The 18457-nt window shown below is 44.1% G+C and overlaps 1 protein-coding gene across 4 annotated transcripts in view; it reads left to right on the top strand.

The window, feature by feature from the left end:
* Positions 1-18457, top strand: part of LOC125454647 (kinesin-like protein KIF13B) — a 180741-nt gene that overhangs the window by 83391 nt on the left and 78893 nt on the right. For all 4 annotated transcript variants that reach the window (XM_048535631.2, XM_048535630.2, XM_048535633.2 and 1 more), the window contains exons 9-11: positions 2061-2173; positions 3621-3732; positions 8649-8861. In XM_048535631.2, coding sequence (XP_048391588.1) covers positions 2061-2173; positions 3621-3732; positions 8649-8861 — 438 coding nt within the window. The remainder of the gene's footprint in view (positions 1-2060; positions 2174-3620; positions 3733-8648; positions 8862-18457) is intronic.

Raw genomic sequence — 18457 nt, 5'->3', positions numbered from 1 at the left:
TATTTTGTAGATGACGTTTGTTTTGTTTGTTGTCTGTATAGGGTCTTTTAAGTTCATTAGGTGCTGTTTTAGTGTGTTGGTGGGTTTGTGGGCTACTCTGATGCCAAGAGGTCCGAGGAGTCTGGCAGTCATTTCGGACATGTCGTTGATGTAGGGGAGAGTGGTTATGGTTTCTGAGCCCGTTTTGTCTGTTTGTTTGGGTTTGTTGCTGAGAAATCGGCGGACTGTGTTCATAGGGTACCTGTTCTTTTTGAGTACGCTGTATAGGTGATTTTCTTCTGTTCGTAGTTCCTCTGTGCTGCACTGTGTGGTGGCTCGTTGGAATAATGTTCTAATGCAGCTTCGTTTGTGGGTGTTGGGATGGTTGCTCCTGTAGTTCAGTATTTGGTCCGTATGTGTTGTTTTCCTGTAGACGCTGGTTTGAAGTTCCCCATTGGCTGTTTGCTCTACTGTGACGTCTAGGAATGGCAGTTTGCTGTTGTTTTCCTCCTCTTTTGTGAATGTTATGCCAGTAAAGGGTATTATTGATGGTCTTGAAAGTTTCCTCTAATTTTGTTTTGTTTAGTGATGACAAAGGTGTCATCCACATAGCGGACCCAAGGTTTGGGTCGGATGATTGGCAGACGTAGACATATGGACCAAATTCTGAACTACTGGAGCAACCATCCCAACACCCACAAACGAAGCTGCGTTATAAAATTATTTCAACGAGCCACCACACACTGCAGCACGGAGGAAGTACGAACAGCAGAAGAAAATCACCTATACAGCATATTCAAAAAGAACGGGTACCCTATGAACACAGTCCGCCGATTTCTCAGCAACAAACCCAAACAAACAGACAAAATGTATCCAGAAACCATAACCACTCTCCCCTACATCAAAGACATTTCAGAAATGACTACCAGACTACTCGGACCTCTTGGCATCACGGTAGCCCACAGACCCACCAACACACTAAAACGGCACCTAATGAACTTAAAAGACCCTATGCAGACAACAAGCAAAACGAACGTCATTTACAAAATACCTTGCAAGAACTGTGACAAACACTACGTTGGACAGACTGGCAGAAAGCTAGCCACCAGGATACACGAACATCAACTAGCCACAAAAAGACATGATTGACTATCACTAGTATCCTTACATACAGATAAGGAAGGACACCACTTTGACTGGGACAACATATCCATCCTAGGACAAGCCAAACAGAGACACGCACGAGAATTCCTAGAAGCATGGCATTCCAACCCGAACTCCATCAACAAACACGTTGATTTGGTGCCAATCTACCATCCTCTGAGAAAAAGAACAGGAAATGACATCACCAACCCAAGGAAACCTAACCAGATAAACAGAAAGCGGGACATATCACCAGCGCTTCATCGGAGGCTCTCTGATGATGTTACCTAGAATGGTGACGAAACGTCTGAAAATGAACCTTCCAGCTCAGTGAGCAAACTCACATCCAGAACCTCAACCTGAGCTACAAATCTTCTCAAAACTTGCTAAGGTATTGCATGGAGTTATGGCAAGCATAATGTTGTATTCATGTCAAAGTGCCACACAAATAAAGAGAAAGTTAGATGTTCGAAAAGAAAATTTCTTGCTCTGTGAAGGTCTGATAAGGAATATAACACAGAGGCACAGTCATAGGGTAGGGGGCCGATCATTTAGAACTGAGATAAAGAATTTCCTTATTTGAAAGGTTGAGAGTCCCTGGAGCTCTATGCCCTAGACTGTTGTGGATTTTCCGCCGTTGATAGCATTCATCATTGGGATAAGTAGGTATTTGCTGTTTAGCAAATCGAAGGACGTACATTGTGGGCAGGAAAGCGGAGTTGAAGCCCTAGATCGGCTAAGGTGATATTAAGTGGTGGAACAGCCTTGACGGGCTGTACGACCTAAATCTGCTCCTTCCCGTGTTCTTGTGGAATTCCTGGTTTTATATCTAGAGCCTTCTTTGGAAGGGAAAATGGTTTGGATTAGGAGAGGAATTAATTTTTGATATTTCTATGGAGCCAGATCTGAGCTGATTCCAATATTTTCTTTTTATGTAGACTTCAGGTGAGAAGGTGAGTAAACTGAGCCTTGTGGACCTGGCTGGTAGTGAGAGGGCAGCCAAGTCTGGAGCTGCTGGAGATCGATTAAAGGAAGGAAGCAATATTAACAAGTGAGTTTACATGATTGCTGAGATGAAATGTTCGAGCTGCAGTTACTTAAAAATAAGGTGATTATAAAAAAGGACATCGTAAAATCATAGAGGATTACTAGCCTTTAACTCATTCAACTGCAATTTAGACGAATAAGCCATCATCTAAACACAAGTCCTATTGTCATTGTGACGATTGTTGAGGTGGTCCCTGTTCATCTTTGCTATATATTTTGTGACAATGCCACGTTTTCTTTCCTTGTAATGTTGAAAGGAACATATTTATTTTTGCAACCCTTTAAAAAGGATCCTAGACTTTATGTAAGATGTGTAACTACCCCTCTGTGTACTCCCACAACCTTTTTGGTCATTCAAAAAGATTCAGTAAGAACTTCCATCTACTTGATGTTCCAAGTCAGATCTGGCTGGCTGATACTTACTGAATCTACTGCATTACCTTTCCTAGTACTCTGAAGTTGCTTGTATTTAAACAACTCTTAGAGTCCTTGGCTTGTGTACTTGATTATCGGAAATTTGAAATTGTACGATTATTGCATTATGGTTTCCAGCAGGTTCTTGTTTAATTTTATCTCTATTTGCCTGTTTATCTTGCGTTGACAATTTCAAGTTGCCAATTGTTTTGTTGTCCAAATTACTAATTCCTATCTTTATTATTAGCTGAATTTCTCTGTCAGTTTTAAATCGGTGTTAGAGCAAATCTTAATGCCACAAAGCTTTTTACCTAATGTGTGGCATCTACTATTGTGAAAGATTTTAAAGGCTCTCTGATCTTGTTAATCTTTTCTCATGTTTGTTTCTGAAAAGTTAAAAATTCCTTTTTACTGCCTGTCTTTAATGTATTTTCAGGAGTAAATTTTAATTTGCATTGTAAATTTGAATTAGTATGGAAAAAGTTGTCTCTTACGCAGTGACAACTTTGCATTTTTGTGGAACCTCATTTGTATGTTGAATATGAATGTATGAACTGAACTAAATTGTGGCAATGTCATTGGATTAGCATTCCAGAGACATAGGTTTGAATTCCAACATGGCAAGTGATGAAATTCAAATTGAAGAAAAAGCTGGATTAACATCTAGCCTAATGGCAACTATGGAACGCTATATCAGTTATCATAAAAATCCATTTGGTTTGTTGATATCCTTCGAGGAAGAAAAACCTGTCCTTGTCTCGTTTGGCTTACCTGTGACTCCAGACCACAGAAGTGTGGTAGTCTCATAACTACCCTCAGAAAAGGCCGAACATGCCACTCAGTTCCAGGGCAGTGAGGGGATGGCAGTAAATGCTTGCCTTGCTGTTGATGCTGTCATCCATAAATTAACAGAAAAAACGAAAATGAAAAACATTATTGGATGGTCCTCACGATTATTGGACTTGTGGTTGAGAGTGGAAGAAAGTACATTTGCTTGCTAACGTAGTGTTTCTTTATCTCAAATATTCCCTCCCCAGATCTTTAACAACACTAGGCCTGGTAATTTCTGCTTTGGCAGATCAGGCTGCTGGTAAAAACAAGAACAAGTTCGTTCCCTACAGAGATTCTGTACTGACTTGGCTACTCAAGGTAAATTGTTAACTAACACCTGGTTTACAGTTTTTCACAGTTAAGACCTGCAGCCTTTGTTTTGTCAGATGTCTGTCCGTGCTTCTGTTTCCTGAAAGAGCAGACTGGAGGCTCAGTTATTAGGTGAGGGGAGAATACAATCTGTACGGTGTGAAAACAGGCCCAACACATCTGAAAACGAACCTTCCAGCTCAGCGAGCAAACTCACATCCAGAACGTCCACACGAACCCTCAGAAGAGGATCCCACCCAGACCCGTCCCTCTACCCTATCCCTGTAACCCTGCATTTCCAATGGCTGACACACCTAATCCACGCATCCCTGAACACTACAGGTAATTTAGCATGACCAATCCACCTAACCTGCACGTCTTTGGACTGTGGGAGAAAACTGGAGCATCTGGTGGAAACCCATGCAGACACTGGGAGAATGTGCAAACTCCACACAGACAGTCACCTGAGGGTGGAATTAAACCCAGGTCCCTGATACCGTGAGGCAGCAGCTCTAGCCATTGAGCCTTCGTTCCGGAGGAGAAGTTGGCGTCTTAATTGCTGAGATAACAAGGTATAGAGCTGGATGAACACAGCAGGCCAAGCAGCATCAGAGGAGCAGGAAAGCTGACGTTTGGGGTCTGGACCTTTCTTCAGAAATGGCCCGAAAATTCCTGCTGCTTTGATGCTCCCTGTCCTGCTGTGTTCGTCCAGCTGTACAGCTTGTTATCTCAGATTCTCCAACATTGCCAGTTGCTACTACCTCCGTCTTAAGTGCTAAGTAGTTTTAGTTGTTCTTCAGTTGTTCTCATGAGTCGTATGTTGTATGAGGGGGGAAAAAAAACATTTTTCTTCCAGTGGCGAGGTGATATGAGATGCAGTCACAAGACTTATACTGAAGCTTGTTTACAGTCAACTTTGTATCTTGTAAATTTTGAATGTGGACTGCTGTCATGTGTACAGCTCTGGTTCAATAGGTTGCATGGTGACCCAGAGTTCTCTATCTTGTTATGTAAATATACCACACCCAGTAATTCTCTTTTCTATGAGATTAAAAAAAACTGCTGATGCCAGAATCCAAAGTAGACAAACAGGAAATTGGAAGAACACAGCAGGCCAGGCAGCATCTAGAGGAAAGCATCTGTGGTGTTTGCTATGAAGTGGACATCTGCTGATCATAGAATCAAGCTGTGACATCCTTCTGTCCCCACATTGCATACCTTGCTCCTCAGTAGTTTCCAGAACCCCATTTGGTTACTGGTGACTTGATGCGGTGCTGGGTATCGCACCTCATTACCAAATTTGAGAAGAATATAAAGAATGTGGCTGTTCTTTTTCAATTATCTGTTATTGGAGGGCAACCAGAGTGAGAATAATGACTTCAGAATAAGGAACTGATGATTTTATTGCAGTTATAGAACATAGAAAAGTACAGCACGGTACAGGCCCTTTGGCCCACGATGTTGTGCCGTGGAATAATCCTAATCCAAAAATAAATTAACCTAACCTACATTCCCCTCAATTCACTGCTGTCCATGTGCATGCCCAGCAATCGCTTAAAAGTCACTAATGACTCCGCTTCCACAACTACCACTGGTAAACTATTCCATGCACTCACAACTCTCTGGGTGAAGAACCTCCCTCTGACGTCTCCTCTATACCTTCCTACTAACACCTTAAAACTATGACCCCTCGTGGCAGTCAATCCTGCCCTGGGGAAAAGTCTCTGGCTATCGACTCTATCCATGTCTTTCATTACCTTGTACACCCTGATCAGGTCACCTCTCTTCCTCCGCCTCTCCAGAGAGAAAATTCCAAGCTCAGTCAACCTCTCCTCGTAAGACAAACCCTCCAGTCCAGGCAGCATCCTGGTAAACCTCCATTGGACCCACTCCAAAGCCTCCACATCTTTCCTATAATAGGGCGACCAGAACTGGACACAATATTCCAACTGTGGTCTCACCAGGGTTTTGTAGAGCTGCAGCATAACCTCGTGGCACTTAAACGTGATCCCCCTGTTGATGAAAGCCAAAACACCATATGCTTTCTTAACAACCTTATCCACCTGAGTGGCAACTTTGAGGGAGCTATGCACTTGAACACCAAGATCCCGCTGTTCCTCCACACTGCCGAGAATCCTGCCTTTAATCCTATATTCAGCATTTAAGTGCGACCTTCCAAAATGCATCACTTCGCATTTATAGTTGTCTTTAATACACTTCTGGAATTCTTGCTTCTTCCTCAAGTGAACAATTACCCATGCTCATTCCCCATTTTCTGAAGAAAGGTCTAGGCCCGAAACATCAGCTTTCCTGCTCCTCTGATGCTACTTGGCCTGCTGTGTTCATCCAGCTCTACACTTTGTTATCTCAATTACCCATGGTCCACATTTTAGATAGACTATTACCACCACTGCTGTAGTGGCAACCACAGACTAATTTGCAAGCACTCCCTTTCTCCTTGTGGTTATATCCCAGATTTTTTTTTCCTCTGTCATCCTATTACTATGCATTTTAACAAATATGTTTTTAAAGTAAGTAAGGAAATGGATGAATTCCGTCCTTTGTTGCTGGCACCATGCGTTCACATAGAAAACAGAATCAGAAGATAGGAGCAGGAGGAGACCATTTGGCCCTTCAAGCCTGCTCCACCGTTCATGATGATCGTGGCTCACCTTGCATCTCATTTGCTCCAAGTGCTATATCTAGCCACCCCTTGAATACATTCAGTGTTTTGGCAACGAATTCCACTGAGTCACCATTCTTTGGATGAAGAAATGTCTTCTTATCTCTGCCCTCAATGGTCTACCCCAAACCCTCAGACTGTGATCCCTGGTTTTGGACACACCCACCATCAGGAACATCCTCTCTGCATCTACTCTGTCTAGTCTGATGAGAATTTTAAAATCTGTATGAGGTCCCCCTCATTTGTCTTAACTCTAGTGATAACAGTCCTAACCTCTTCAATCTCTCCTCATATGTCAGACCCGCCAACCCCAGAATCAGCCTGGTAAACTTTTGCTGCACTCCCTCAAGTGCAAGAGCATTCTTCCTCAGAAAAGGAGAGACAGTATTCTAGGTATGGCCTTGCCAAGGCCATGTATAACTACAACAACACATCCCTACTCCTATACCCGAAATGTCTCACAGTGAAGGCCAACATCCCATGAGCCTCCTTTCCCGCCTGCTGCACCCGTTTGCTTACCTTCAGCAACTGATGCACAAGGTCACCCAAGTTCCACTGCAAACTCCCCTCTCCCAAATTACAGCTGTTCAGGTCATAATCAGCTGCTTTGTCTTTGCTTCCAAAGTGAATACCCTCACATTTATACAAATGATTACTGCATCTGCCATTGATTTGCCCATTCACCCAACCTGCCCAGATTATGCTGAAGGCTTTCTGCTTCCAAGTCACAGTTCACCCTCCTAACTAACTTGATATCATCTGTAAACTTGGAGATGTTGCATTTTGTTTGCTCATCCAAATCATTAATATATATTGTGAATGGCTGGGGTCCCAGCACTGATTCCTGTGGCACCCCACTAGTTACTGTCTGCCAATTTGAAAAGGACCAATTCATTCCTACTATAGATAATAAGGTGTGGAGCTGGATGAACACAGCAGGCCAAGCAGGAAGGCTGACATTTCAGTCTGATTGACGTGTATTAGATTATTAAGGGATTGGACACTGTGGAGGCAGGAAGCATGTTCCTGCTGATGGGTGAGTCCAGGACCAGAGGGCACAGTTTAAAAATAAGGGGGAGGCCATTTAGAACAGAGTTGAGGAAAAACCTCTTCACCTAGAGAGTGGTGGATATATGGAATGCTCTGCCCCAGAAGGTAGTGGAGGCCAGCTCTCTGGATACTTTCAAGAAAGAGGTGAATAGCGCTCTGAAAGATAGTGAAATCGAGGGTCATGGGGATAAGGCAGGAACAGGATACTGATTGTGGATGATCAGCCATGTTCATAATGAATGGTGGTGCTGGCTCGAAGGGCCAAATGGCCTACTCCAGCACCTATTGTCTATTGTCTATCTGCCAACTAGTGTCCTACCCATCTTAATAAACTTTCTCCAATCCCATGTGCTTTAATCTTGCATAATGGTCTTTCTAATCTTGACTTTTCACTGGTCAAATGTTTGGATGAAACCCAGACTGGGGTGCAAGTAATCTTTTCATACTCCTCAGTAAAACTGAAAGAACTGCAGATGTTGTAAATCAGGAACAAAGACAGAAGTTGTTGGAAAAGCTCAACAGGTCTGGTAGTATCTGTGAAGAAAAATATCAGAGCTAACATTTTGGGTCTAGTGAACCTTCCTCAGACCTGCTGAGCTTTTCGAGCAACTTCTGTTTTTGTTACTCATACTCCTGATTGTCAGGTGTATTTGAAAATAGGTTTGGCTAGTCTATTCTTGTATCTTATTTTGGAATTGGACATGGATATATAAAACAGCTCATAATCCTTAAAGATGCTAAATAAGACTGGATATAATTATTTAAGCATTAGTTCTTCATTGTACCTTAACAAGAGATCTTTCCTTGTGTGAGCTTTGATAGTTTGTATTGGTGGTGTTTTTACCATTGGGAAGGTAAAAAGTGAATACTATAGAGGAATGTAATCTTACCATCACTCAATGTAGATGCATTATTGTTTTCTATGTACTAAATTGAAAAGTGACTAGAAATGGGTTACTAGTACTTGACTGCTTGATCGTTTATCGACCATGAAGGTGTTAGTATGACCCCCTACCTCTGAGCCAGAAATTCTGAGTTCCAGTCCTGCTCCAGGACTTCTTTTCCATGAAATATGTGTTCACATCTGCAGTCCAATTCAGGTATATATGTGTGAGATTGAACTATACATAACTGAACGTATATATAGATACTTAGTCCAAATCCATTGCTTTTTTTTTAAACATAAACACAGGATAGCCTTGGTGGAAATAGCAAAACAGCAATGATCGCAACAGTGAGCCCGGCAGCAGACAATTATGATGAAACCTTGTCAACGCTGAGGTATGCTGACAGAGCCAAAAACATAATTAATCATGCTGTGGTAAATGAGGATCCCAATGCCAGAATCATCCGCGAACTCCGCGAGGAAGTAGATAAACTGCGGGAACAGCTCTCCAGAGCAGAGGTATGATGTGATGGGAATTTTGGATTTTAACAGAATGCTGTCAAATCCATTGTCAGTACTTAAGTAAAACAGTTATTCTGAAGAAGGGAGTAGAAGAACTAATTCAGTCAATATTCGGCACAATTTTAAAAATACTTCATGGCATGAAGTATTAGATATAAGCATGTTTTTGTGTAATGCTAAGACAAATTCCAATAATAAACTAAATCAAAGAGCCATAGATGCTGGAGATCTGAAGGAATAACAGAAATTGGTGGAGAAACTCAGCAGGCCTGACAGCCTCTGCAGGACGAAAGCAGAGTTAATGCTTCAAGTCCAGTGACTCCTCATAAAAACTGTTTTGATTCAGAGTCACCAAACTCAAAACGTTAACTCTGCTTTCTTCCCACAGATGTTGCCAGACCTGCTGAGTTTCTTCGGCCACTTATGTTTCTGTTTCAGAAAAAATCCGAATCTGAAGGCAATTACTCAATCCAGAATCACTTAGTTAATAAATGCACTGATAGCTGTTATGTTCAGGTGGGCGATTCCAGGTCTAAATTCTGGTGAATATTGATTTGAAAGGCTGTTTCTGGCCAAGAATGAGAGGAATACGAAAGTTGGAAAAGAGGAGAATGCAGATCCACAGTGACCCCTACTGGAGAATGCAGCTTTTTTCACGTCTGATAGAATCATAGGAGCAAATAGCTGCACGTCTGTCAATGTGGTATATTGTATCCATTGTACCCAGTGTGGCTTCCTCTACATTGGGGAAACCAAGCGGAGGCTTGGGAACTGCTTTGCAGAACACCTCCGCTCAGTTCGCAACAAACAACTGCACCTCCCAGTTGCGAACCATTTTAACTCCCCCTCCCATTCTCTAGATGACATGTCCATCATGGGCCTCCTGCAGTGCCACAATGATGCCACCCGAAGGTTGCAGGAACAGCAACTCATATTCCGCTTGGGAACCCTGCAGCCCAATGGTATCAATGTGGACTTCACAAGCTTCAAAATCTCCCCTCCCCCCACTTTGCATCACAAAACCAGCCCAGCTCGACCCCTCCCCCCCCGCATCCCAAAACCAGCCCAGCCTGTCTCCGCTTCCCTAACCTGTTCTTCCTCTCACCCATCCCTTCCTCCCACCTCAAGCCGCACCTCCATTTCCTACCTCCCACCTCACCCCACCCCCTTGACCTGTCCGTCTTCCCTGGACTGACCTATCTCCTCCCTACCTCCCCACCTATACTCTCCTCTCCACCTATCTTCTTTTCTCTCCATCTTCGGCCCGCCTCCCCCCCTCTCCCTATTTATTCCAGAACCATCTCCCCATCCCCCTCTCTGATGAAGGGTCTAGGCCCGAAACGTCAGCTTTTGTGCACCTGAGATGCTGCTGGGCCTGCTGTGTTCATCCAGCCCCACACTTTGTTATCTTAGCACAGAAAGGAGCCATCTGGTCTAACATGCTTGTGCCCCTCAATTGTGCTTCATTCCGTGTCCCTGCTCATTGCCCAGAGCCCACTAATCAACTACCTGGCTAACTCCCTTTTTACAGTTACTTGTAAAATTAGCTTTCGAAATAGTTTAGACGAAGGATTGAACAAGAGACAATTGAGTGAAAGTGTTCGTTTTTACTGTTGCCTCTAATCTTTCACCAATTTTGAATCTGTAGCTTCTTAATGTTATGAAGCAGAGATTGACACCTCTATGATTAAAACTCAAACACCTAGAGAAGCTCGCCCTGCCTTTTAAAGGAAGTGCGAAAGGGTGTGACCTGCCTCTCTCCTCCCAATCTGTTGTAAAGGAGAGGTATAATAAAGTGAACTCCTGACAGTTGGTCGACAATCAGCAAGTAACAACAACTAATAAACCAAACAATTCTCCCTTAATTAGTAGCTATTCCTGAATAAAACAAAACTCTAATGGTATGCTGTTCTAGTAGATACAAATCCTATTCTATAAACAAAGTTAATTTAAATAAATTTAAACTTAATCTTTTGAAATTGCGGTCAGGATAAGTCTTCTGGAATGTTCTTTGCCTTCTCCACTGTCCTGCAGTCAGGAGCACCTTTCTCCGTCAAACCTTTGTGTCAGGAATATTAACTAAGAGTGCTGTAGTTCTTTTATTTAGGAGCTTACTCTGCTTAGAGGTTTGTATGAGGCAGTGAGTTTCTCTTCAGATGGTCGTTTGCTCTCTCACCAATTTTCAAATGCCCTCTTCTTTTGTACCCTTGATGATCTTTTAATTTCTTACAATAGGGTTGGTGCTAGGTTGTCAAAACCATCAGATTTAAATTTAATAGGATTTTGGTATCTAGGGCCTGGTTTAACTTAATTGGCTAAATTCAAAAACCCGTTATCTTGGTCAAAATGCTGCTTTGCTTGCTCACAGTATAGTCTTTTGATCCAGTGTTTCAATTCAAGAACTCTGTGCATTTGCTGTTGCTTGAAAACTTTTTAAAATCTCCAAGCCATAAAAAAACTTTTAAAGGGACAACACATTCTTTTCCACACTATCATTTTACAAACATGAAATACTGTACCCAACTTGGCAACATTATCGTTAACCGTTCCGCAAAGTGAATAGTTTTTCCTCTGTGCATCTGTTATATCAAAATCTGTCGTAGTCTTGATAACCTCCGTGAAGTCACTTCATGTTCTAATGAGAAACATTGCTAATTTTTCCAATCTTCCTTCATAACTCAAAGTCCTTGTTCCTGTTTAGGTCCTGTCTGCCTCTTCTTAGGCTGTTACATCTTTCCTAAAATATGCTGTTCGGAATTGTCTAACTGAAGTATAACCAGTGAATTATATTCTCAGGGTTTGCTGTACTATGAATGGTGAAACTGTCACCTTTTTCCATCTTTGTTCCACTGAAATTGATAACTTAGTGTCCATACATGCGCTGAATATCATGAAAATGCACAGAAGCTACTGTCGAGTAATTTGCGTCCCTTTAATAGGGTGCACTGTAGAAGTTCATACAGACTGCTGTTCCCCCTTGCAGTCATGACTTGTTGAGACATTCTATCCTAATGCTATTAAAAGCCCTGGAAGAAGTTGTTGCTCAAATGATGAGCATCTTAAGGATGTGTTAGCTTCCTAATTATTGCAGATTACTCTTATTGTGTACAAACGTTCCAATTTGGTTGCCTCCCTGTTCACTGACATTATTCCTGCCCTTTATTTGGAACCGAATTTGAACAATTGTGAAGAAAGAGGAAATTAATGCCATCGAAATTTTTGTAGGCCGCTTTCTTTAAAGTCAACAGAGAGTCCTTGCTTTCCACCAACTTTAGAATCCAAGCCATAATGCTCCAGTTCAGGACGTAGGCTCTGCTGTAACCTTCACAGTCAAAGATTTACTGAGTGGTAACTCAAACAATGCAAAGTTCCCTTTCTTTGTATGCCAAAGGCAGATTGTCTCAGGATGCAAAGAATAGACTGCTTGGAGAGATTACAAAGGCATTAATCTAATTGAAGGATACAGGTATGCGTTCAAAGACTCACAAGCACTTGTTTTTAATAGATTAACTTCAGAACTCTTTACGTAGTAAATACCTGTACTACTTAACAACATGTAGAATCATTGAACCAAACAGTGCAGAAGGGCACCATTCGGCCCATTGACCCTACGAAGAGTATCCCACCTACCCAAACTGAAAGCCAAACCCCTACCATATTCCATAACCCCAAACTTATCATGGATAATCCACCTAACCTAGACAATTTCAGTATGCTGAATCCACCTAACTTTCACACATTTGGTCTGTGGGAGGAAGTCAGAGCATCCAGAGGAAACCCATGCTGACACAGAGAATGTGCAAACTCCGTACAGACTGCCGCCCAAGTCTGGAATCGAACTCATAGAATATATAGTTACATAGAACATTACAGCACAGTACAGGCCCTTCGGCCCTCGATGTTGTGCCGACCTGTCATACCGATCTCAAGCCCATCTAACCTACACTATTCCATGTACGTCCATATGCTTGTCCAATGACGACTTAAATGTACCTAAAGTTGGCGAATCTACTACCGTTGCAGGCAAAGTGTTCCATTCCCTTACTACTCTCTGAGTAAAGAAACTACCTCTGACATCTGTCCTATATCTTTCACCCCTCAATTTAAAGCTATGCCCCCTCGTGCTCGCCGTCACCATCCTAGGAGAAAGGCTCTCCCTATCCACCCTATCTAACCCTCTGATTATTTTATATGTTTCAATTAAGTCACCTCTCGACCTTTTTCTCTCTAATGAAAACAGCCTCAAGTCCCTCAGCCTTTCCTCGTAAGACCTTCCCTCCATACCAGGCAACATCCTAGTAAATCTCCTCTGCACCCTTTCCAAAGCTTCCACATCCTCCTTATAATGCGGTGACCAGAACTGTACGCAATACTCCAAGTGCGGCCGCACCAGAGTTTTGTACAGCTGCAGCATAATCTCATGGTTCCGGAACTCGATCCCTCTATTAATAAAAGCTAAAACACTGTATGCCTTCTTAACAGTCCTGTCAACCTGGGTGGAAACTTTCAAGGATCTGTGTACATGGACACCGAGATCTCTCTGCTCATCTACACTACTAAGAATCTTACCATTAGCCCTGTACTTCGCCTTCTGGTTACTCCTACCAAAGTGCATCACCTCACACTTGTCTGCATTAAACTCCATTTGCCACCTCTCAGCCCAGCTCTGCAGCTTATTTATGTCTCTCTGCAACCTACAGCATCCTTCGTCACTATCCACAACTCCACCGACCTTAGCGTCGTCTGCAAATTTACTAACCCATCCTTCTACGCCCTCATCCAGGTCATTTATAAAAATGCCAAACAGCAGTGGATTCAACACTGACCCTTGCGGTACACCACTAGTAACTGGTCTCCAGGATGAACATTTCCCATCAACTACTACCCTCTGTCTTCTTTCAGCAAGCCAATTTCCGATCCAGACTGCTATATCTCCCACGATTCCATTCCTCCACATTTTGTACAATAGCCTATTGTGAGGAACCTTATCGAACGCCTTGCTGAAATCCATATACACCACATCAACCGGTTTACTCTCATCTACCTGTTTGGTCACCTTCTCAAAGAACTCAATAAGGTTTGTGAGGCACGACCTTCCCTTCACAAAACCGTGCTGACTATCCCTAATCAATTATTCTTTTCTAGATGATTATAAATCCTATCCCTTTATAACCTTTTCCAACACTTTACCAACAACTGAGGTAAGGCTCACTGGTCTATAATTACCAGGGTTGTCACTACTCCCCTTCTTGAACAGGGAACCACATTTGCTATCCTCCAGTCATCTGGCACTATTCCTGTAGATCATGACGAGTTAAAGATCAATGCCAAAGGCTCGGCAATCTCCTCCCTGGCTTCCCAGAGGATTCGAGGATAAATCCCATCCGGCCCAGGGGACTTCTCTATCTTCACCTTCTGAAGGATTTCTAATACCACTTGTGAACCTCAATCCCACCTAGTCTAGTAGCCTGTATCTCAGTATTCTCCTCGACAACATTGTCGTTTTCTCGAGTGAATACTGTTGAGAAAATTCATTTAGCACTTTCCCTATCTCATCTGACTCCACACACAACTTCCCACTACTATCCTTGATTGGGCTTCATCTTACTTTCGTCATTCTTTTATTCCTTAAATACCTATAGAAAGCCTTAGGGTTTACCCTGATCCTATCCGCCAACAACTTCTCATGTCTCCTCCTGGCTCTTCTGAGCTCTCTCTTTAGGTCTTTCCTGGCTACCTCGTAGCCCTCAAGTGCCCTAACTGAGCCCTCACATCTCATCCTAACATAAGCCGCCTTCTTCCTCTTGACCAGAGATTCCACCTCCTTCGTAAACCACGGCTCCCGCACTCTACAGCTTCCTCCCTGCCTGACCGGTACATATTTATCTAGGACACACAGGAGCTTTTCCTTGAATAAGCTCCACATTTCTACTGTGCCCATCCCCTGCAGTTTCCTTTCCCATCCGATGCTCCCTAAATCTTGCCTAATCTCATCATAACTGTCTTTCCCCCCGCTATAATTTTTGCCCAGTGGTATACACCTATCCCTTTCCATCACTAAAGTAAACATAACAGAATTGTGATCGCTATCACCAAAGTGCTCACCTACTTTCAAATCTAACACCTGGCTGGGCTCATTACCCAGTACCAAATCTAATGTGGCTTCGCCCCTTGTTGGCCTATCTACATACTGTGTCAGGAAGCCCTCCTGCACACTCTGGACAAAATCTATAGTACTCGAACTATAGTGTTCCCAGTCAATATTTGGAAAGTTGAAGTCCCCCATGACAAATACCCTGTCTCTCTCACTCCTGTTGAGAATCATCTTTGCTATCCTTTCCTCTACATCTCTGGAACTATTCGGAGGCCTGTAGAAAACTCCCAACAGGGTAACCTCTCCTTTCCTGTTTCGAACGTCAGCCCATACTACCTCAGTTGACGAGTCCCCAGACATCCTTTCTGCAACTGTAATACTGTCCTTGACCAACAATGCCACACCTCCGCCCCTTTTACCATCTTCTCTGTTCTTACTGAAACATCTAAATCCCGGAACCTGCAACAACCATTCCTGTCCCTGCTCTATCCATGTCTCCGAAATGGCCACAACATCGAAGTCTCAGGTAGTAACCCATGATGCAAGTTCACCCACCTTATTCCGGACGCTCCTGGCATTGAAGTAGACACACTTCAATCCAACTTCTTGTTTGCCGGAGCCATCTTGCTTCCCTGAAACTTTATTTTGGACCACCCTACTCTCAACGTTTTTCTGTAGTCGAACTACAATTTTGGTGCCCATCCCCCTGCTGAATTAGTTTAAACCCACCCGAATAGCCTTAGCAAATTTCCCCCCCAGGATATCGGTACCCCTCTGGTTCAGGTGAAGACCATCTTGCTTGTGGAGGTCGCACCTACCCCAGAAAGAGCCCCAATTATCCAAGAATCCAAAACCCTCCCTCTTGCACCATCCCTGTAGCCACGTGTTCAACTCCTCTCTCCCCCTATTCCTCGCCTCACTAGCACGTGGCACGGGCAACAAACCAGAGACGACAACTCTGTTCGTCCTAGCTCTCAGCTTCCGTCCTAGCTCTCAGCTTCCATCCTAGCTCCCTGAATTTCTGCCTTAAATCCCCGTCTCTCTTCCTACCTATGTCGTTGGTGCCTATGTGGACCATGACTTGGGGCTGCTCCCCGTTAAGGATCCCAAAAACACGATCAGAGACATCACGCACCCTGGCACCCGGGAGGCAACACACCAACTGTGAGTCTCTCTCGTCCCCACAGAACCTCCTATCTGTCCCCCTAACTATGGAGTCCCCAATGACTAATGCTCTGCTCCTCTTTCCCCCTTCCCTTCTGAGCAGCAGGGACAGACTCTGTGCCAGAGACCTGTGCCCCACTGCTTTCCCCTGGTAAGTTGTTCCCCCCCAACAGTATCCAAAACGGTATACTTACTGTTGAGGGGAATGGCCATTCCATTCCCTTGTGCAGTGAGGCAGCAGTACTTACCACTGGGCACTGTGTGTAGTGATACAGGAGTATTTTTATGACTATGGTGGTGATTTGTGCACTTTGTCCTTGTGATCCTGCCAATATTCATTGAGTTAGATTAATTTACAAGCATACAAACTCAGTTGACTGGACCGCTTGTTTACATTGCAGAGTAATGCCAACAATTTGCGTTCACTTTGCGCAATGCCTGAAGTCACCATGAAAGTCCCACCTTCTTGACTTTGCTTCTTGCCTGAGAAATGGTGACCCTTATGTTAAACTCACCGCCAGTTATCGCTCTGTAATGAGCGAGCAGCCTAACGGTCCTTTGAGACTATGTCAATTTTACCTTGCAAACTCGAATGTTGTTATTTTCACTGAGCATCCTGTTAATCTGCTAAACCAAAAAACTGAAAGAACTGTGGATGCTGTGTAAATCAGAAAAGAAAACAGAAGTTGCTGGGAAAGCTCAGCAGATCTGGCTGCATCTGTGGCTGAAATCAGAGTTAACGTTCAGTTGGAGTGACCTTTCCTCGTAACTGTTAACCTTGATTTCTCTCCACAGGTGCTGCCAGACCTGCTGAGCTTAAGCTGCTCAACAGCTGGGGAAGCACTTATCGTGCTTATTTTCAACTCTATTTTGCGTCAGTGTTTACTTTGGAGAAGGATATGGAAGAGCGAGAATGTGGGGAAATAAATAACGAAAAATGTCCAAATTACTGAGGATGAGGTGCTGAATGTCTTAAAATGCATAAAGGTGGATAAATCCCCTGGACCTGATCAAGTGTACCCTAGAATTCTGCAGGAAGTTAGGGAAGTGATTGTTGGGCCATTTGTCAAGATACTTGTATCATTGATAGCCACAGCTGAGGTGGCAGAAGACTGGTAGTTGGCTAATATGGTGCCTCTATTTAAGAAAGGTGGTAAGGAAAAGCTAGGGAACTATAAGCCAAGATAACAAACTGTGGGGCTGGATGAAAACAGCAGGCCAAGCAGCAGCTTAGGACCACAAAAGCTGACGTTTCGGGCCTAGACCCTTCATCAGAAAAGGGGGATGGGGAGAGGATTCTGAAATAAATAGGGAGAGAGGGGAAGGCAGACTGAAGATAGATAGAGGAGAAGATAGGCGCAGAGGAGAGTATGTGTGGGGAGGGGATAGGTCAGTCCGGGGAGGACGGACAGGTCAAGGGGGCAGGATGAGGTTAGTAGGTAGGAAATGGAGGTGCGGCTTGAGGTGGGAGGAGGGGATAGGTGAGAGGAGGAACAGGTTAGGGAGGCGGGGATGAGCTGGGCTGGTTTTGGGATGCAGTGGGGGAAGGGGAGATTTTGAAGCTGGTGAAATCCACATTGATACCATTGGGCTGCAGGGTTCCCAAGTGGATTATGAGTTGCTGTTCCTGCAACCTATGGGTCACATCATTATGGCATTGCAGGAGGCCCAAGATGGACATGTTGTCTAAGGGATGGGAGGGGGAGTTGAAATGGTTTGCGACTGGGAGGTGCAGTTGTTTATTGCGAACCGAGTGTAGATGTTCTGCAAAGCGGCCCCCAAGCCTCTGCTTGGTTTCCCCAATGTAGAGGAAGCCACACCGGGTACAGCGGATGCAGTATACCACATTGGTGGATGTGCAGGTGAACACCTGCGTGATGTGGAATGTCATCTTGGGGCCTGGGATGGGGGTGAGGGAGGTGGTGTGGAGGCAGGCGCAGCACTTCCTGCGGTTGCAGGGGAAAGTGTCGGGTCTGGTGGGGCTGGAGGGGAGTGTGGAGCAGACAAGGGAGTTGCGGAGAGAGTGGTCTCTCCGGAAGGCAGACAAGGGTGGGGTGGGAAAAATGTCTTTGGTGCTGGGATCGGATTGTAGATGGTGGAAGTGTCGCACGATGATGCGTTGTATCTGGAGGTTGGTGGTGTGGTATGTGAGGACGAGGGGGATTCTCTTGGTGGTTATTGCAAGGGCTGGGTGTGAGGGATGAGTTGCAGGAAATGCGGGAGACATGGTCAAGGGCGTTCTCCTCCACTGCGGGGGGGAAGTTGCGGCCCTTGAAGAACCAGGACCGGTGAGGCTGACATGGGTGGTGTGCAGTTTTTGGGAGGGAATCCCAAA

Source organism: Stegostoma tigrinum, chromosome 9 (genome assembly GCF_030684315.1).
Source record: "Stegostoma tigrinum isolate sSteTig4 chromosome 9, sSteTig4.hap1, whole genome shotgun sequence".
In the NCBI taxonomy this organism is placed as follows: Eukaryota; Metazoa; Chordata; class Chondrichthyes; order Orectolobiformes; family Stegostomatidae; genus Stegostoma; species Stegostoma tigrinum.
The sequence above is the reverse complement of the archived record's forward strand: the minus strand, read 5'-3'. Positions and strand labels throughout refer to the sequence as shown.